This window comes from Leptopilina heterotoma, unplaced genomic scaffold (assembly GCF_015476425.1).
Source record: "Leptopilina heterotoma isolate Lh14 unplaced genomic scaffold, ASM1547642v1 Lhet_197, whole genome shotgun sequence".
NCBI lineage: Eukaryota > Metazoa > Arthropoda > Insecta > Hymenoptera > Figitidae > Leptopilina > Leptopilina heterotoma.
This window is the reverse complement of record NW_025110913.1, coordinates 1164829-1187876: the sequence shown is the minus strand read 5'-3', so window position 1 is coordinate 1187876 and position 23048 is coordinate 1164829. Positions and strand designations below refer to the sequence as shown.

The 23048-nt window shown below is 23.5% G+C and overlaps 1 protein-coding gene across 5 annotated transcripts in view; it reads left to right on the top strand.

The window, feature by feature from the left end:
* Positions 1–23048, top strand: part of LOC122500993 (tyrosine-protein phosphatase Lar) — a 450509-nt gene that overhangs the window by 251612 nt on the left and 175849 nt on the right. For all 5 annotated transcript variants that reach the window (XM_043610191.1, XM_043610193.1, XM_043610190.1 and 2 more), the window contains 2 exons: positions 1014–1145; positions 3301–3459. In XM_043610191.1, the coding sequence (XP_043466126.1) occupies positions 1014–1145; positions 3301–3459 (291 nt within the window). The remainder of the gene's footprint in view (positions 1–1013; positions 1146–3300; positions 3460–23048) is intronic.

Genomic DNA, 23048 nt, shown 5'->3' with positions numbered 1-23048 from the left:
AAATATGAAAATTATTACCTACAAATTTTTAATTTTCTCTCAGTCTATTTTATTTATTTAATTTTGAATTTTTTAAAAAATTGATAATAGATTATTTATAATTAATAAACAAAGTGGAAAAAAAAATTAAATTTGTTTACTGAAATCTTTTTGATTTTATCTTAAAGATTTGATAAAAAATTGCTTGGTAATTTAAAGGGATTACAAGTAGAGCAAACATTTTCCGTCAGCCTATTGGCAATGAGTGTAAAGTTTAATTCAAGTGGCACGAGAATGTTTTCAGTCAGACCGCCGGTTGAATTGAAATTATCACTAAGTAGCACATTCCTTTACAGTCGGACAACCAGGGTCTCGTAAGTCTGACTAAAATGGACAATTACTACTTATAGCTTTACATTGTTTGCATTATGATTAAAATTGCAGAGAATACAGAATCCTAAAGTGCAATTAGTAAATAAATGAAGGATTATAATTCATAATGAATTATTAATAATATTATTATTAATAATAAATAATTCATGATAAATTATTAATAATAAATAATTCATAAATTCATAATAAATTATTAATAATAAATAATTCATAAATTCTAGCATAAATACAAGAAAATTAAAAAAAAAAGAAAATAAAAAATAAAAGAAATAATCGAATAATAAAACAATAGTAGTAAATCATTCGTTGTGTTTGTTTACAAATTAAAAAAAATGAATAAAATATAATTTAGAAATTTATTATTACTCAAGAATTTATCATGTCTCGTTATTAAATTATTCAATTTTTTTTCGTGATTTCTTTTTGTCTTACCCGTATTTCTTTACGAAGAAAGTTTCTCTCTCTGGAGTTTCTTTTTTTTTTTGTTATAATCCAAACGACAGAAGCACACTTTTTTCTCTGTACATTTTACCCACACATTCCTACACTATATACTATTATATTGTATAGATATATATTATCAACATTGTTCTCGAGAGTTTCTCTATAATTGAAGTTTCTTCGCTTTGCTCTGTTCACAGAACCTCCAAATATCCTGGTCAGCCCACTGTCGCAGCAGGTGAAGTCTGGTGGAATAGCGAGTTTTTTCTGCAGGGCCGGCGGAACACCACCACCCCAAATATTCTGGCGCAAAAATGGCAAAAAAGTTTCACGTAAGTACTTACACTCACGAGTTTCATGATATTCATTCTTCTCTTTAGCGAACAACTTCTTCTTCTTTTTTCTCCTTTTTTCCATTTGCTCTTTTCTTTCTATTTTTTTCTTTTTCTCTTTTATTTTTTTCCTCTTTTCTTCTTATTTTCTTTTTTTTCTCTCTCTTCTTTTACTTTTTTTTCGCTCTCAGTTTCGATACACTTTTAGAATACTCGAGATTCTTTGAACGTTTCATTGAACAAACTTGTTTGCTATTTTACATACTTTTTGATTTTTACCCCTTCTTTTCTATTTTTGAGGATACTTCCTCATTTATTTAATTTATGGCACCATTTATTAATTTTAGGAATCTAAGAATTTTCTATTTTCCTTTTTTTTCACTTCCAGGAAATTTTTTTACCTGGGAACCAATTTTTTTCAGTTTCGTTTAAAGTTTAAAATTTCAAAATAGAAAAAAGTTTTTTAAAAAACATTTTCATTGTCGAAAATAAAAAGAGAAAAATTTTGAGAAAAGTTTCTTATGATAGAAGAGGAAGAGAAAGAGTTGAAGATTTTTTTTTAATTTAGAAATTAAAAAGAAATTGATGAAAAATTACCTTAATAAATAAAAAAAATATTGAAAAAAGGGAAATAATTTCTGATAATAATAAACAAATGAAATATGGAATAAATTTATTCATGATAATAAATTTTCTTTATGAAAATCGTATATCATTTTTTGATGGATATTTACGAAGCGATCAGCATAGTGGAACGATAAAGTTATGAAGAACAGCCAGTAAAATTTATAAACCAGTCTAGTAACATATGTCGATCATTACCATAAAAACACCTGGACCCTATTTCGACACTTTTTCTTTTCCTCTTCGAAAAAAAAAGAATTTTTATATTTCTTAAATATTTCTACTCTCTGCTTTATTATTTATTTTCTCTTTAAATTCTTTAAACCCAACTTTTTTAAATTTTAAAAAAATTACTTTTAGTCTCAAAATATATATTTTTGTTAAATATACCTACTTTTTTCTAAAATTTACTTTTTTCTACAAGTAAACAAAATTCTACAAAAATCACTTTTTTAAATTTAAAAAAAAAATACTGTTTATCTAAAAGTAAACAAAATTCTACAAAAATATTTTTTTTTTAATTAAAAAATACTTACTTTTTTTCTAAAAGTAAACAAAATTCTACAAAAATTAGGTACTTTTTTTAAATTGCAAAAAAATTTACTTTTTTTTCTAAGTCTTTTTTCTAGAATTTACTTCAAAAATTAAAATTTTTTTATAAATAACATAATTTCTAAACTTTTTAATTAATTTTTCCTGCTACACCTGTTTTTTATTTAATTAAGACTGAATTTAATAGAAAAGTTTTATGGCAACGTAATATTAAATTAAATTTTTCTATTCAACAAAACTTTCTTTATTTCGGAAAAAATTATTATTACTAAAATTATTAACAATATTATATTGTTATTATTACACTGTTAAAAGTTTTTTTATTATTATAATTTCTATTATTAACTATTATATACACAGTAAACTAAAAGGTATTAAAAAGCGTTGCAGCTTAAATTAACACCCGAAAAGGATAAAATTAATCCATTTTTGAACTAATTTTTTCCAGGAAAAAAAGTGTCTATATCAAAACCAAAATAATTTTTAAAACATTTTGGAATAAATAATCCTTCGATGGATTATTTTAATTCTTTATAAATTAAAGCATTGTAGATTATTTTAATCCATTTTGGTGTTAAAATAATACTCCACTCCAGTTTTCTTGAAACTATCAAATTAATACAAAATTAAATCAAATTGATACCAAAAATCAATTTTTTAATTTGATCCACATTTTTGTCATTAATTCGTTGCAATTTTATACTTTCGATTTAATATAATGACAATTTTCTGTGATAATTTTTTTATTCGTTTTCTTTTTTATTTTACTATCGAATTATTATTAAAATGCAAAGAAAACACAACTAAATAAAATTTATTTCGAAAATATTTTCTTTGTGTTTGATATTTATATGAAAAATAAGCAGTACTTAAGTTAAACATTAGCATATTTAAAGTTTTTTATGAAACAAAAAATATAATTGAAAAATTTTATCAAAAATGTGGCTCTAATTTTTTTTCTTCAACTTTTTATGAATAGAATCACAATCTCGATATCACGTTGAGCAATATCAGAATGGTGCAATACTGAGGATCGAACCAGTGAGGCCAACGCGAGACAACGTCCTCTATGAGTGTGTGGCCGAAAATGGAGTCGGGGATGCAGTGTCAGCGACCGCTCAACTCACCGTCTATGAAGGTAAGTCATTTTTCAAAAATTAATACAATTTAATTACTTTACAAAAATTATTTATTTCATATTTTTCTCATATCTAACCAAACAAATAAGCAACTAATTCAATTAATTTTAAAATTAAGAAATAATAGAGGAACATAGTTTGGAACATAAATTAAATTAATTAAATAAATTAAATAAATTAAATAAATTAAAATAAAATAAAAAGTAACTTAGTAAATTGTCTACATTGGAATAAGAAATTTATTAAATTATTTAAATTTTGTTTCTCTATTCTCAAACTTTAGAAAAATGGTAAAAAAAATTTTAATTTAAAAAAAAAATTCCCCGACGAATTAAAATTGCTATAATGAATACTATATATATGTCTTTATATAAATGTATACGGCAAACGGAGAGGAAAAATTCTGTTCATGATTTGCGAAAAATCGAAATTACTTTTCGGTTGAGCTGATTTTTTAAATGTCCAAGTTTGGCTCAATGTACTAGATTCTTTCTATCTTTATGGGAGAACGAGCAGCTTAATAGCATTCAACCCAACGGTTATACGAAAGACGCTTAATGGGAAAGAAGTACCGCATTCCAAGAAACTCGCAAGTCCATTACTTGTATATCTCTCGAGCTTTTACAAAACGACTTAATCGCTTTCTCTAGCATTTGAATTCCATCGTCAGCCATTAGAGTTACTCGAACGGAAAAAGAAATTAGGAATCAGACAGCAATTAACAAGGTTCTTTTATTTCATTTCTTTTTTTTTCATTTTTTTTTTTTTTACAAAAACACAAGAAGAAAATCTTGATATTTTTCAGAATAGAAATGCCTCCACTCGTATTCTTTCATGTGAAAAAAAGCATAATATCGAGTTTACAGATGAAATTTACCCATTCGGTTTGTTTTAATAGTCGACCGTTGAAGGCGAAAACTTTGCATTTACAAAAAAAAAATAAGAAACAGAATAAAAAATTTAGAATTGGAATTTAGAATTAAAATTAAAAAATAGAATTAAAAATTAAAAGTTTAAATTAGAATTGAGAATTAAAATTTACAAAAGTTCTGAATTAAATAAAAAATCAAAAGTTAATGAAAATAGATAAATAAATAAAAAATGGTAAATAGAATCCAGAAGGAATAAAAAAAAATAATTAATATTTAGAAAAGAGATCGGAAAAATGTAAAGAAATTTAATTTTCCCAAATACAACAACTCTTAACTTTTTACTCACTTTTTAAAATAAAATTAGCAACTTTAAAAATAATACAACGTAAAAATTTTTAAATCCAATTTATTTTCATAAAAATAAAATAGGAATTGGAATACAGTTTTAATATTATTATAACTATAACAATCATATGAACCGTTCGCTCGAACAACGGCTTAAGTTGATTTAAGCCGTTTTTCAAAAGACGCTTACCATCCTGTTAATTAACATCTAAATTATAATGTTTGATTGGAATTGTTTAAAGCAAAACCTATTAAATTAAATAGTAATGCTTTAAATTACCTATAATTTATAAATTAGTGTTAATTTTAAGACTTTCCAAAATGCCTCAAAACCACTTAAGCCGTTATTCGAGCGAACGGTTCATATATTCTGACACGGGGAATTCAGGGAAAAGTGAGGGATTTTTATTTAAAAGTACGGAAAAAACTTAAATTTTTAGAATTTATAAGAAAATTCTAAATTTTGTGTCTTTTTTGTTTGCCTCATAAACTATGAAATTACCACCAATTATAATACAAAACCTTCAATTTTTTTTAATTTCTGACAATAAATTATTTTTAAATAACTTAAATCTTGAACAACTATAATAAAATAATGACTTATAAACTATTAAATGAATAATAAATTTTACTCAAATATTTCAAAATTAATTCAATTTTAAAAGAGTTGCGTTTACAATTTTCATAAATAATTCAACTGCAAAAGGTGCAAAATTTACAAACAAATCTCGACAAAATTGTCAATGTCCCAATTGTTATCTTTATAAATAAAAAATTCTTTAAAATTCAATTATTATTTTCAAAAATTTTCCTCATTTCAATAATTTTCAATATCTCTATTATTTTAATACAATAACTCAAAAGAAATCAATTATTTAAAAAAAATTTTAATAACATTATTCTTAGGAATTCAATTATTTTCATAAATAATAAAATTCATCGCAGAATTTCAATTATTTTTAATACAATTTTAATCGAATTCTTTGAAAAATGTAACTATTTTTAAAAATTTTATAAAAATTAGTCAAAAAATTCAATTATTTAAAAATTTGGTAATAAAATTGTTTATAAGAATTAAATTTTAAGAAACATCCAATTATTCAATAAGTAATTAATTTTTGTATTTTAATAATTGAATTCTCATAGAATTTTCTAATAAAAATTGATTTAAAAATTTATTTAATTTAAAATTATAGATAATAATTGAATATAAAAATAATTTTGAAAAAGTTACAATAACAATATTCTAATAATATAAAATAATTATTTTATCTTTCGAACATCTTTAATTATTATAAAACATGAAGATATCGATTGCTTCGAGTCGAAGACTCGGAGTGATCGATATTTTCATGTTTCAAATTTTTAAAGTCAATTTAATTCAACAAATTCGTAAATAAATGTAACAGAACATTTTTTTGAGTAAAATTTGTAAATCATAATTTTTTTTAAATTTTCTAATTTTTAATGTTATTTTATTAGGAATCATGAAAAAACACCTGCACATTTTCGATTTTTTCAAAAAATATTTTTTTAAGAAAAAAAAACAAACAAAAGCATACACAAAAACTTACTTCAAACTGCAGACAGAATGCATGAAAGATTATGAAGATTAATATAGTTAACTGAATTAATAATTGAATTCTTTTTTCGTTCCTAGTTTTTTTCCTTCCCAACAACATCTACTTCATATATATCTATTCGGCGTATTACATTTATTAGCGTTGAATTGAGATAAAAGCCAGTTTACAATCGAAAAGTTTCTCATGAAATTTACATTTCCAAAGAAATGGAAGTTAAATTCTCTGGCATTTTAATTCAAGAAAGTTTTAATTTGGAAGTGAAAGTCACTTAAAAACTTTTCACAATTGTGCGAAATTTTCATTCTCTGTAATTTTTTATGACAATAGATTTATCGGGAGTATGTTAATTTTTACGAATAATTTTTTTATTTCTAAAAAGTGAAAAACAAAATGAAAGTTTCTTTTCTTTAAAATAAATATTTATTTATGCTTCATTTAGTTATCTCAGTATTTTTTTATAATAATTCCTTACCATTTTTCATTGGAAAATAATTTTGAATAATTTGTTATTATTTGAATTTTAGTTATCATTGTTGGCTGTTGTAGATAAAATTTATTACGAGCTGTATTTATGATTGTAAGTTTCTATAATTATATTTTATAGTTACATGTCTTGATGGTTTATTTAATAGTTGAAACACTTTGAGTTTCATGATTTTAGGAACATTTCGAATAGTTATGCTTTCCATGATTACATGCTCGTTATTTATAGTTCAATACAGAATTTTGTAAACTTTCTACTGAACATTTTTTATTTTTCCGAAAAAAAGGATTAATACTACTTTTTTTCCCAATTCGCAGTATTTTAAAATTCAAATGTAATTCTCAAATTTAATTTGATTCCGAAATTTGCATATTTCGTATTTAAATTCCATTTTTAGATTAAAAAATAAGTTTTCCTTTCGCATGGAATATTTTTGAATTTAGTTTTCATTAAAAATAATGAATTTAAATTTCATTGAGAGAGAGAGAGATAAATAAATAAAAGAAATAAAATGAATTAAAGAGAAAATAACACAAAAATATCAAATTAATTAGACAAAAAAAAAATAAATCAGAGGGAAAAACAATGTAAAAATTTCTCAATTTCACACACAACTTGATGATGATGGTGATTTTTTTTGTGGGGGAAAAAAATTCTCTTTCTCTCTTTTTTTATTTCATAACCGCATAGATTCAATTACGTCGTGAATAATTGACCTATACGAATACGGTATTCACTTGTATGGTAAACTTGAAATCAACCAATTTCATGAATCTGGTTAGAATCAACGCCAAGTTCAAAAACGACAAATTCCTTTATAAAGGCATCGACAGACAATAACAAGCCAACCGAACAATGCATGATTGTGTCACACACTACTCATATAATTGGTACCAGTAGAAACTGTAAACCACATTCACTGAACTAGATTAATTGCTATCGGACGTTTATTACGCTGTTACGCGAGCAGCCAATGTACGAGCACGCACGCCATTATTATTAACGACTCACGTTATACTTTATTATGAAATCTATTGTATGATGGACGGGTGAATCATTTTCTCAAAGCAACCACCCCCACCCCCCTCCACACTCACACTAATACCCCTTCAGTCGCTTTTTTTGAATTTTTTTTTATTGATCTAAAAAATAATCGAAGTGATGATTTTTTTAAAAATTGTAATTATGTAAATAATTATATTATAATTATATAAAAATTATATTTACATAAAAATTATAATTATAATTACCTAAAATTATCATTATATAAAAAGCATTATTATAACTACAAAACAATTATATACTCGACAAATTTGAATTAGTAAATATGTTTATTAATTTGAATTAGTAACTGACTTTTTTCTTTTGAATAAGTATATTTTACTAATATATAGTGATTTCTACTTAATTATCAGCAAAATTTACTAATTAAATAAATAAATAGAATTTTCTATTTAATTATCAGCAAAATTTACTAATTAAATAAATAAATAGTATTTTTTACTTAATTATCAGCAAAATTTACTAATTAAATAAATAAATAGAATTTTCTATTTAATTATCAGCAAAATTTACTAATTAAATAAATAAATAGTATTTTTTACTTAATTATCAGCAAAATTTACTAATGAAATTAATAAATAGTATTTTCTACTTAATTATCAGCAAAATTTACTAATTAAATAAAAAAAAGTATTTTCTACTTAATTATCAGCAAAATTTACTAATTAAACTAATAAATAGTGATTTTAACTTAATTATGAGTAAACATTTTTACTAATTCAAATTTAGAGAGCACTAAGAAAACAATATATTTGAATCAAACATATAATTACCATTATTATACAGTCAAAAAAAAATTATTTTTGAATTAAATATAATAATTCTGATTCATTACATAATAAGTTTGATTCAATAAAAGTTACGTTCAATTCAATTATATAATATGTTTAATTCAGACATAATTTTTTGTTTAGTTACTTATTTTTTAAATAAAACAAAATTTTCTCATTGAGTAATTATTATTATATAAAAAATATAATTTTTTTAGAAGAACAAGAACTATTTTTAATAACTATTACGGTAATAAAAATAAAAGAAACAAAAAAGCTAGTAATTAGTCATATACAAAATATTTTTTTTAAAACCTCGTTAACTGCGCTCACTTCTTAACTGCATAGAATACGTTTTATTTATTTTTTTTGTTTTGAATACTTTTTTTTTTTAATAATATTTTCGCTGCCTAGTATAAGTTGTAAATTGTTATCAAATTCTATTACTTTTGGTAATTTTTGTTGAATTTAGTAAGAAAAATTTTACAACGAAATGGTAATTTTTTTTATGTCCATTTGAATATTTAAATAATTAAAATAAAAAACAATCGCCATAAATCTATTATGGAATTTGTCATTTAAAATCAAAAAAGTCATTAAAATTTGTATTTTACAGTTAAGTTTTTATACTTTTTTCGACTTATTTTAATGAAATGGGATTTTTTCGAATTTTCTTTTACATATACATATATCAATAAAATACCAATTACTTTGTATAACATGCTACTTAAATTTAAAAAGGTTTTAAACTTTTAAAGTGATTTTAAATCCTTCTTTAAATGAAGTTTCCTTTTCCTTTTTTTTAAACAATTGAATTTTCAAAAAACTTTCCCAAAATTACTGAAAATAATTAGTTTAGAAAAGAATTTTTATTACAAATTCAAAAAAAATAAATTAACTTTGTCAGAATTGCAGTTAATTAAATGTAAAACAATTGAACTTTAGAATTTTTTTTAAATTGAATTTTCAATTTTTAAAATAATTAATGACCGAGTGGTAGAAACAATATTTAGTCAGACAAGTTTCAGAAAGGTAGAAATCAGAAATCATCAACAGTTGTAAATTTAGTGGCAAATTTTATTTTTGTCAGACAAAAAATAGAAATTCTAAAAAATTCATCTGCTAGTAGTAAAAGTTATTTTTAGTCAGACATGATTTTTCTCAAGGTACATAAATGTAAATGCAGTGGTAAAAGAATTTTCCGATCATACGTTAGGCCAAAGAGTTCTTCAAATTATTATTTTTTAAGTAGTAAAACAGTTTTTAGTCAGACGAAATTTTCTTTATAGAATCTTTCAAACAATACAATCAATTTGAGTGAAAAAATTCTAGAAAATAACTAAATTTTCAATTAATTGCAATTTTTGGAAATAATACAATTTCAGAAGATTTAAAATTGAAGTTTTAAAAAATTTTATTTCTTGTGCAAAACATTTTTATCAAAAAATTTTTTATTGCAAAAAATAATTTTTTTCTTTAAAAAACACTTTTTTAATTTGTTAGTTAATTGAAATAAAATTATTTACGTGTCGGTCTACTTTTATACGTAGATTTCTATAGAAATCTTTGCTTTATTTTTAAATAAATGCATTTATTATAAAGATGCCAAGGTAACAAAATACATATTTTGCATTTTAATATATTTTTTTTTATTGTTCAAACAACTCTGTCTTAGTGAATGCTCTTTGCTCATTGCCTTCAGGAAATGGAAGGTTTACCGCAATATTTTTCCAAAGGAATTTCCGAGAAAGCAATCCATTGTTACATCTATCGAGAATTCCAAAGAAAATTCCACTCATCTTGTCAGTATAATATATATATATATATATATATATATATATATATATATTTGTGTATATTTCTGTGCATATATACACATATATTTATAAGTATGAATTAAGGTATATATATGTAGGTTTATTTTCTGTATATATGTGTATATATAAATATATATATATATATATGTGTGTGTGTATATAAAAAGAGCAATGAGATTCTGGAAAGCCGTCAACGGTGCTGAGATAGCAACATTGTCGTCTGTGACACACTCGACAGAATACATGCGGTGGATACGGACAAGGGCAAAATAGCCTTATTGGATTTGTTGAAATTGTTACTTTCGCGGAAACATTCTACTTGAGCTTCGCACAGTATAATATAATGAAAACAAGCTCCGATACGAGATTGCACGTGATAACGAGGTAGTTGTGATTCCGTTATGGTAACTTTTCAACCGCTAAAAATCGCTCGAAGCAATTCTCGTATACACGATTCTCTTAACTCTCATACCATTTTGACTTTCATCCTTTCCATCTGTATCCGTAACGTTTACTCTCTATCTTTTTTTTTCTCTCTTGTATTCACAAGCGGATTCATTTCCATTATAATAGAATACGCGCATTTTAACATCATATATTGAGTCATTTTAACCCCCCCCCCCTCTCTCTCTCTCTTTATATTTCTCTCCTGCCTCTCTATATCTCTTCTTTTTTTTCGTTCTCTGTGTCTCTTTTTTTCTCACTTTTTCTTTCTCTCTTCTTCTTGTTTCCTTTCTCCTTTTTTGACACTAAAAGCAGCGTGTAATTTTCAAATTTTCCATTTCTGGAAAAGTTTACAAATATATCATTATTTTCATTGTAATTTTTTACACTTGTCGGGAAAAATACAAAGTAAAACTTTACAAGATGGCTTTTTAATAAAGTTTGCAATTTTCTTTATATCCAGCTGAAAAAGTTCTATAGAATTTCACTAGAATGATTCTACAGAATTTCTACATGAATTCTACTAAATTTTAGTGATTTTTAATTGGAAAGAATTTAAATTCGTGAAATAATATTTTTTTAACTTTATATTATTGTGTAATTGAATTTTACATTTGATTTCTTATAATAATTAAAAATGTCAAATTAATAAAATCATTATTTTATATTATAAGAATATTGTACTTCTTTAAAATTATTTCCATCATTTTAATTCAATTATTATTTTTAAGAATCTTTCACTAAAATTTTTCTTTAAATCAATGAATTTTCAAAAAAGTTTTTCTACAATTTTCAAAATCTATTTATTTACAATATTCAATTTTACGAATTTTGAATTATTCGTAAATTCTTCAATTAAATATATATTAGAAAATAAAAACTTTAAATAATATAAAAAAATTCAGTTACACTTTTAAAAAAAATTAATTTCAAGTTTTAAAAATTCACGCTATATTGCTTTAAATATTAAATTAGTATCTAAAATTTAAACTAAAATTCATTTTAAAATCACTTTTTACTGTGAAAATCTACTAGAATTCAATTATTTAAATACAAAAATAAATAATTTATTGAACAATTGTATGTTTCTTAAAATTTAAATTCTCATAAAGAATTTTATCAACATATTTTAAAATAATTGAATGCTTTCGACGATTTTCAATAAAATTTTTAAGAATGATTACATTTTTCGAGGAAAGCGATTAAAATTGTCTGAAAAATAATTAAAATCAATTTTTATTATAAAATTCTACTAGAATTCTATTATTTAAATAGAAAAAATAGTTTAATGTACATTCAAATATAAAAAAATAAAAAAATATATAAAATTGAATTCTCCTAAAGAAATTTATCAACAAATTTTTAAATAATTGAATTCGTTTGACTAATTCTAATAAAATTTTTTATAATAATTACATTTATCGAGGAATTTGTTAAAAATTTTATTAAAAATAATTGAAATTCTGCGATGAGATTTACTATTTATAAAAATAATTAAATTCCTATAAAGAATTTTATTTATCAGAATAATAATTCAATACCTGTATAAATTTTAATATTTAGAAAAATAATTGAATAATATTGCGAAGAAATTTATAAATAATTTGTATATAATTCAATTTATGTGAAATTACTATTTTATGAAAATAATAGATACTGAAAATCATTAAATTCAGGAAAATTTTTGAAAATAATTGAAATTTTGAGCAGAATTTTATTAAAATTATTTAAAAATAACTTAAATTTCGGAGTAAAAGAAGTTATTAGTATTCAGACATGATTTTTCTAATTGAATGACAAATTTAAGTAAGTAGTGAAAGAATTTTCTGGTCAGACAATAAATAGTTGCGATATTTAAATAGTTGATAGTACCGTTTAAATTGTTATATAATTAGTAAAATAGTTTTTAGTCAGACATATTTTTTTGAAGGTATCTAAATGAAAATGCAGTGGTAAAAAATTATTTTAGTCCGACAGTAGGCTAACTAATTATTAAAATTGTTATATAAGTAGTAAAGGTGGTTTTTAGTTGGACAGAATTTTTCTAATGTCATGTACATAAATATAAGTGAACTCATAAAAATATTTTCTGCTCAGACAATAAGCTGGAGAATTCTTTAAATTGTTAAAAAAAATTTTCAAAATTGTTATATAACTAGTAAAATAGTTTTTAGTTAGACAGAGGTTTCTCGACCGAATTTTACTATCAATACAGTGATAAAAGTATTTTTAGGCCCAGCAGTAGACTAAAGAATTTTTCAAATCACTGTACAAGTAGTAAAAAGTGTTTTAGTCAGACAGAATTTTTCCGATGCAACGTAAATATAACTGCAGTGGTAAAAGAACTTTCTGGTCAGACACTAGGATAAAAAATTCAAAATATTTTTATATAACGTATGCAGGAAAGATTTCAGTTAGGTAGTAATTATTAAAAGACTTGTAATTGTCTAATTATAAGAATGAATTACTTTTTATTATGAGAAAATGTTGCGACAGATTAAAATTATGCTATCAGTGCAGTGGTAGAAATTAATTATAGTCAGACATAATGTGAGTAAAAATTTATAATTACAGATTCAGTAGTAAATTCCGTTTTGGCCAGACAGAGAGTTGAATTTTTAACTTTTACACACTGTGTAACTAAAAGCTTATTAATAAATTATAAAAGTCAATTTAAACTAATGTCCAAATATTCTCAAAAGTTTTATATCAGTGGTAAAAATCGATTTCAGTCAGACATGATTTTTCCAAAGACTCGTTACCAAAAATCAGGACTAAAAATTTTAATCTAAAATTTTTTTTCCAATATTTTAGTCAAACGTCTGACTAAAACATTTCGTTCTACTTAAATCCACATTTTTTCAAATAATAGCAATAAAAAAATATTTCGCATTTACTGGAAATTTTTAATTTTCTTTTTCATTTTTCCCTTTCTTTTTTGTCATTATAAAAGAGCGTCCTAAAAGTCGGCCATTAACAATATTTAACTAATCCTCAGAATAATGTAATCTGAAAATCTCTTGAGATGTAGTAAACAGAGGCAAAGCTTAATTAGGGAATTTACTCTTGCATAATTAAGAATCTCGGTTTTTTCCACAAGTTTTCCTTTAACATAGTTTTGTACTTTTCTTTTTATATTCTCCAAGCCCTTCACTGCAAGAAGTGCTATCAGTGACTTTTTTGTAGAATCTCTTTCTCTTTTTTTTCTCATCAGATTTAAAAAGATGCTAAAGGTAAATCGTCAGATGGAAACTTTTTTTTTGCCCGAAAAACTTAACTCGAAATCGACTTCATTCACATGCAAGTCATCGTATTACACGCAAGAAATCACATTAAAATAATTTCAATTGCTAAGTTAAATTATCGCAATCAGAGCACAATTCTTAGAATTGTGTTTTAACTTTAAAATTAATTAAAATTATTTTTTTTTTTAACATCAAAAAAATTTAATTAGAAATCGAAAAATCTTTTTTAAATTAACATTTTTCTTTATATTGTTTTCATTTTTTTTTTACTTTTTCTAATTTTTGTTTTCCTTTATTTTCTTTTATTGAAAAACAATTTTTTTTTCCCGTATATTTATCTAAAAAGTAATGAAAGCTAAAAAAAAGTTTTCTCTCACGGAATATAGTGTGAATAGATTTTCCTGTCGATTTTCCGTTTCTTTTTTTCTCTTGTGCTTTTCTTTTTCTGCTTATGCTCACACTTTTTTTTCCTCGCACGTCGAACTTAATCCACTAACATATTTCACAGGATGAGTGTGCAAAAAAATAGAGAGAGCTAAAGCAGAAAAAGAAAAAAAAAAGAAAGACTCGAGAGAGAAAGAGAAAATATTTCCCTCTTGCCTTTTTTTTTAAATATTTAAACATTAAAGACAAATTTGTAACTCAATTATTAAAATTAACAAATTATGGTTTTATCGAGAAAAAAAAATTTCTTTCTCCCCTTTTTCTTTTCTCGAGCAACTTTCATTATAAAATGAAAATATACAAGACTCGAGACGATTAAAGGGCGATTTCTAATGAAAAAGCAAAGCAGAAAGTTTTCTAACCGGAAAGAAAGAGACGAGGGAGGAAAAAAAGTTGAGAGGGGGGGAGGGGGGGAAACTGAATGAGGAAGTTGAAACTTGGCACTGAGAGAGTAGAAGAAGAAGAAGAGAGAGTGCCCCTAAAACTTCATGTTGGTTCGTCGAGTGAATATTCCAGGGTTGGCGCGTGAGGAAAAAAAAGTCGTGGTGGGAAAGGGAAGGGGAAATTTAATTTGCCCAAAAAAGCGCCGCCTTAATTAGCAATTAATTGGCACATAAATTAGCCGCGAATTTTGGTCCGCGTGGTAGAGAATTTCTTTTCACAAGAGGGTATTTTTTTTCTTTCCCTCCTTTCTCTTTTTTTTTTTTAGGGTTTCAACGATGAGAAAGAAGGTACGATAAGAACAGTGGCGGCGGTGATGATGACGATGATAGCAACAACTTTGAGCAATCTAACTTTTCTCGCGCGCGACTCTGAATTTTCAACTTTGACCCTTTTCCCATTACAACAGTCTAACGGATTCCCATGTTTAAAATAAAGAAGAAATTTTTTTTCTCAAAAAGCCCTTTTTTCTGTTTCTTTTATTTATTTACTGTTTTTATTTTGCTTTTTCGGTAAAAATTTTTCCCTAATAGAAAATTATTAAAAGTTTTTAGTAGGGGAACATAGGGTTGGACTACCTTTTGAACTTTGTTTATAATTTTTTTTTTTTTTTAATAAATTTAGGTAAAAAAAAACACTTATGCTGAACATCGTAAATTAAAAAAATTATGAACATTTTAAAAAAATATAATTATCTATATAATAGGTTAGGTTATTCACTCAATTTTTTATTTTAATTCCTATGTATATTGTAATTTTGTTTTCTTATTCTTATACTTGTAAGAAAAAAATGTAAAGCTTACATCATGGAAAATGTTGCAGTGAAGCGATAAAAGTATCAGAAAATCTGTTTGAAAAGTTCGCGAAGTCGTAGAAATGAGGAAGAATTTTTTTTTTACTCAGAAGTACCGTACAATAATTTTTTTTTTTTTTTTATTATTATTTTTACTTCTTTTCATTTTCAAAATCTAAAGTTTGAAGTTATAGGAACTTTCAGAGCAAGTGAAAGCTAGATAAAAAAAGACCGCAGTCCATGTAGTAGTAGTAGTAGTAGTAGTAAGTTTTCAGTAATTAGAAACCATTCCAGGGAAAAGTTTTTAGTAACAAAGTTTTAGCTTCATAATTTTTAATTTTTAGCATGAATATTTTTCAATTTTTATCGCTTTTGAATTTGATATATTATTACTTTTTCTGTTCTTCTTCAATAATTGTAATTATATGATATTGAATTTTTAGTATTATTTCATTAATATTATTTTCTATTTAATATTATTTTATACTTGATATTATTTTATATTTAATGTTGTTTGGTATAAATTTAATTTTTCCCTTTTGATATTTAATATTATTTTTTAACACTTAATATTTAATAATATTTTTTAATACTTAATATTAAATATTATTTTTTTAAAAATATTCTTTAATATTGAAAGAAGTGAATAAGAATTTGCAAATAATTTTAAATTTGAAGCTATTCAAAAAAGTCTCGAAAAATTTCCAAATAGATTTATATATATAAAACTTTTCCCAGTAAAATTTAAACCAGTTGAGGTAGTTCTGTATTAATTATAAAACTGGTTTGCATTTAGTTAAGAAAAGTTTCGAGTCTTTTTGTATGTCATTAAAAATTTTCAAGACTTTCACGAGTAGATCCGCTCAGGATTTTCAGGAAGTTCTATACATATTTATCTACTTTTAAAATTTCGTCTATATTATTTAACTGCTCTCTGAATTTTTCGTTATTTTTACCTGTTTTTTTATTTATATAACTTTTTTTTCTCTATCTCTCTCACACTGACAAATAATATAAATAGATACATATTCTCGAAAAATACTTTCTTGCATTTTTTTTAGTTTTATTCGCTGCTATCGAAAACATTTTTTTAATTTACAACAAAAAATTCTTGTTTCATTTAATCGTAAATAATGGAAAAACGGAATATTTACTTAAATTCGAAATAAAGGAACTTTTGAACAGTTTATCTTTTAGGAAAAAAATATATAAATAAAAAACTTTTTAAAAAAAATAAAATATCCATTTTTCAAATGAAAGAACTATTTATATAGAGGGATGAATGTTTATGTAAAATCTGAGGAATTTTTGAAATCCAAAGAATTATTTCATTTTGAAATTGAAAATTTTTAATCTGAGAAAATTCTATTCAATTTTTTTATTCAATTTTTTATGTCAAAACATGTTTCGAAAAATTTTTTCTTTAAAACAATAAATATTTTGTAAAAACATAAATTTGCCTAAAAGTTAAAAGCAAGAAATGTTTTTCAAAATCCAAGAAATGTTTCTTTAAAATAAGAAATATTTTCATTAATCTAATAAAGTATGAAATTTTTCATTCAATATCGGAAAATTTCTTACAGCAATTAATATTTTGTAAATTCAAAAACAACCTTTTAACAGACAAAATATTTCATAAATTCAAGAAATTTTTCTTCAAGGCAAAAAATATTTTGTAATTTCAAAATATGATTTTTAACAACAAGAAATATTTTGTAAATTCACCAATGGTCTTTAAAGTTAAAGCAAAAAATGTTTTTTTTTGCAGCAATAAACGTTGTGTAAATTTAAGAAAAAATTTTTAACATACAAACTATTTTCATAAATCGAAGAAATTTTTCTTTAAGGCAAGAAATATTTTGTAAATTTAAGATATAATTATTAACAACAAGAAATATTTCCTAAAAATTCAAGAAATATTTTTTTTTGAATTAAATTACTAAAAAATAATTTTTCCTAATAGAACAATATTTATCAGTATCAAAAATCAACTCCTTTTGTACCAAAGAGCAAAAATGTCTTCTTTCTTATTGGCTATTATTTTCAAAAACAAAATTTCTGCTGAATCTCTTTCTTTTTTTCCTACAGTCGACAGTATATTTTTATATGTGTAATGGCAAGTTTCTGTTATAGAATAAAGAGAGAGAGAGAAAGAAAAAAAGGGGGGAGGGGTGAAAAAAAGTATATATGTGTCGTACATCGACAGTGTACCATGTCTGCACAGAAGTCAGTTGGAGTCAAACAAATCGAAGCTTTTCAGGGTCGTTTAAGCTTAATGCACCGTTAACAATAGCTGTTTGGTTCTATAGCGGTTAGGAACCAAAGAATGAGAATGCCAGTAAAGAATAGTGAAAGGGAGTGCACCTTTATAGAAAAGGAGAGGGGGTTTGGGTAGTGGGATTGATCCTCCATACCCTCTGGCCTTTTCAGAGAAACCACCACAACTCGACTATATCTCCTCACGCCTCTTATTGAAGCCGATGATATTTCGGCCTCTGCTGCGATTTTCCTACCATTGGAAGCAGAAACCACCCTCCTGGTTTTCAACCACCCCCCCCCTCTCTCTCTCTCTCACTCACTCACTCTCTATTCTACCAACTCTACCGAGTGGTTTTATGATTTCATGCTCCATTTCGGTCATTTCGTCGACATTTTCAATTTTCGATCCCGCGAAGAGCACGTGCTTTCACTCTCAAGTATATATGTATAATATATATATATATGTACCACACCCTCAAAAATTTCATTTAAATTTTCCGAATTTTTTTCCACCGAATTCTTTTGTATTCTTTTTTTTCGTCAATTTTTTTTCTTTTTGTTATTTGTTGAAAAATTGGGTTTTTCATCAAGTAACTGTGATTGAAAGGAAAAAAGTGATTTTTCCCCCTTTAATTCAGTGACGAAAACTTTTTTTTCCAAATAAAAATAAAGAATAATGATCAATTGTTTTTTTAATTCATATTTTTAAATTTCGTCAACAGAATTTAAATTTCACTATTCTTAAAAACGAATAGTAAGAATTAGAATAATTAAAAGAATTTGGATGAATAGTCAGCAAATGGAACGAGAAAAAATGAGCAATTATTAAAAAATAGTTTATTTCAATAAAAAAAAATAATTAGTAAAAAAGAAGGATTTATTTTTCAATAATAATTAAGTAGGTAATAAATAATTTGATTCAAAAATAAATATAAATAATAAATAAAAATTCATGTATTATATTAAATAATAAATAAATAAAATAATAAGTAAATAAATAAAAAAATAAATAAATAATGTAATAAATATAAATATAAAAATTACTAGTAGGTATAATTATTGAATAGTATAAAATAATTTAATTTGAAAATAAAAAAATGATTGTTAATAGAAAATGCAAGAATAATTATGAATTAGTAAAAATTGAATTCTAAAAATATTTCGAAAAAAATTGCAGAACTAATTAGTATTAGTAAAAAGTAATTCTGTTTAACAATAAAAATAACTTCTAAAAAAGAAGCAGAATAAATATAAATTAGTGAAAAGTAATTAAATTAACTATAATAATCTTCGTATTTCATTCTTTCATTATGTCTGTTCACACTTTGAAGTTAGTTTTTGTTTATGCTTTTGTTTTTTTTCTTCTGTAAAAAATATTGTTTGACAGATCGAAAAAATGATAAAAAAAATAAATAAAAAAAAAATAAAAATATAAAAATGATTTATAATAAAACAATATTTGAAATTAGAAAATATAAAAAAAATTACAATTAACAAGTAAATTTTGTTTATTATATGCTTTTTTCTATAATAAATTTCGTTTGACTGATCTAAATTATGCAAATTTTTCTCCCTTTTATTTATAAAAAATAGAAAATTGTTAATTGTTAAAAAATTATGATTTTGAAATAGAAAATAAATGTCCATTTTATGCATAAACTTTATTTCTCAATATTTGTCAATTACAAATTTTAATTGAAAATGAAATTGAAACTTTTTAAATTTTTAGAAAATAAAGGAAAAAATACTCAAAAAAATGTTCTGTTACATTTATTTACGAATTTCTTTAATTGTAAAATTATTCGAAAACATCTATTAATTCTTTTTTAAATAAATATTTAATCAGTATTATTTTTCCATAGGAATTAGGAATTTCAAAAATTTTAAATTCTAATCTTTTTTAATTCAATAATTTATTAGAATATTTTTATAAAACATGAAGACAGCGATTGCTCCGAGTCGAAGACTCGGAGTGATCGATTTCTCCATGTTTTATAAATAATGAAAGATGACCGAGTGATAAAATCATTGTTTTATATTATAAGAATATTATTACAGTAACTTTTTTAAAATTATTTTCATCATTTCAAATCAATTATTATTTTCTACAATTTTTTTCTGAAAATAATTGAATTCCTTAAAAAGAAATTTTATTATTTATAAAAATAATTGAATTATTGCGAAAGAATTTATTTAAAAAAATTGTAAATTTGAAAGGTAATTGAATTTTATGAGAAAAATTTTATCACTCTTGAAAATAATTGAATTTCTCCAATTATTTGTAATTTTTCCAAAATTTGATTTTTTAGTGTTTTCAATAAAAATGTCAATTACAAATTTTTAAATTCTATTATTTTAAAAATTGCTAATTATACCCTAAAAGCAATAATTATTAATGAGCAACTAATAATTTAATTTAAAATTAATAATTAACTACTATGGTAAAAAGTAGGAATAGTTATAAAGTAGTAAAAATTTATTTACTACTAAAAAAACGTAGCAGAAATAGAGTAGAATTAATAATCAGTAGAAAATAATTATTAATTAGTAAAAAATAATTAAAAATAATAAAAATAAGTGATTCAAAAAAAATAATGATTTAATATTTATTTAATAATAGTTTAATAATATTTTAATAATAATTTAATAATAATTTAATAATAATTTCAGCAATAATTGAATAACGATTTTAATAAAGAAATTATTATTAAAAAAAAATAAATACACAATAATAAGAAAATATTTAACTCCCGTTATTAGAATTCCGCAACAAATATAATGGGAAATTATTTTCTTTATCCGACGGTGTTTGTTAATAAATGAAAAATTCAATTTATGAGAAAATTTATATATTTATTGAATAAAGTACAAATTCTAGTTTCTCTCGATAAAAGTAGAGAAGATAAAAAATAGAAAGAAAAGTGCTTCTTCTTTTTCTTCTTTTTTTTTTCTTTCTTGTTTCCCCTAACTCAATTGAAGCGAACTTGTCGTAAAACTTACGAGCTGCTAGGCGTGGTCAATTTATAAATTAAAAGCTTCTACCTTTAAGAAATGTCATCCACCATCCCAACGTTCTTTATAAATATTGTTCAGTTTTCGTTTGCATCAAGCTTCATTCCATTCTCAATCTTTTCTTTTATTGTCGTCCCTTTGAATTTATAACATTCAACTTCCATCCTTTTTAATCAATTGTGGAAAAAGATATTTTTTTCTATTACTTTATTTGTACTATTTTTTTCCCTCTAAATAGAGATTGAAACATTTTATTTCTACTTATTTTTTTTCTACTTAATTTTTTTAGTTCTACTCAATTCATTTTTTTACGTTTACTTATTTTTATTTCTGCATTTTCTATTTATTTTTTTCATAATCACTTAATTTTAATATTTTTTTTTATTACTCATTTATTTGTACTTTTTTTTCTTTTAATAAAGGTGGAACATTTTATTTATTTCTTTTTTTATAGTAATAATCGTTTATTTTCTTTCGTTGTTCTAATTTTTTTATTTCCTTTTATTTAATTTACTTTCTCTGCGTGTCAGGGTTGGAAGATCCAATTGACAATCTTATCTATTTCTTACTTTTAATAAAACACCACTAACTATAATTGAAAATAAAAAAAGGAAAGTAATTCAAGAATTTCAATTGTAGGTTAGAAAATTAAAAATTTTAAATTATAGTTATTGGACATTCTTCTTGCAAATTTATTTTTCCTTTGCTCGCTCGATTTAATTATTCGTTTCGAAATTTTTTTTTACCCACAGAAAATAACTAAAAATATTTAAACTAGTTAAATAAATTTTGCTTGTCAGTAAGCAGAAAAGTTTATTGGGACTACTTGACTTTAAGAAAAGAAATATTTACTTGTGGCAAATAATTTTTATATTGGAAATCAATTTTTAAATTTTTAAACTTAATTTCATGTATTTTCAATTTAATTTAAATGTATTCTCAACTTTCTAGAGTTATTAGAATTGTAATTAATTTTTAAAATTGGAAATTAGACTTTATTTGTGTTTCTGAAATTTTAATTCCAATTCTAATTTATTCTTCGTTTTCAACTACTAGACTTGTAATTAATTTTTTAAATTACAAATTTAACTGAGAAAATTGATTAACTGATTTCTATTTTTAATAGTTAATTGTAATTAATTGTTAAAATTGAAAAACAATCTTTACTTGAAATGTTTAATTTTACTCACAATTTTTTTTTTTGTTAATTAATTACTTAATTGTCTTTTTTATTCATTCTAGTTAGAAAACAATTTCTATTTAAAATTGAATTAGATTTTCTTACATTTTGTCAAACAGTGCAAAAAATAATATTCAAATAAGAAAAATATTTATCAATTATTATTATTATTATTATTATTAAAAATTTTCCTTTTTGGTGAATATAGAAAGAAATACTGTTTGAATAAATATTTATGAATACAGAGAGAGAGAGAGAGAGCCCCCACCTTTCGAAAAATGGGAGTTTTGAATTTCAATGTGAGAGTGAGAGAGTGTACCCGTAACTTATCGATATGGCAGTATTTTGCATCACTTAGTTTGCCAGTTTCACCTCTTCTTTTGCACCTGATTTACGGGAAAAGTGGATTTTCCAACCGATTCCCTCCTCCACGGGACGTGATATCTATCGCGCGCCCGAATACGATATCTCGAACGCTTTCAACGACCTAGACTTTTTTTTCCTCCTTTTTTTCTTTTTTTGCTTTTGTTGGAGGATTATATCTACCATATTTATTTTATCCCCTCGGAAGTAGTCACACGCTTTTCTCTCATCCTCCTACTCCTCCTCAAAAGCGTTCATGTATTTTTCAAAAAAAATAAAACTTTTTCATGAAAAATGAAGTGATAAAATCTTGAATCTTTGCTTTGGACATTTATAGAAATAAAAAAAAAAATAAAGAAAAATATGATTAATGGAAAGAGCAAAAGGCTCTTTATATCAGAGACAAATTTAGAGACATTCGTCTTTTTTATTTTCAACATTTCTTTTTTTTTCGTTTGGTTAATTTTTTCCGTA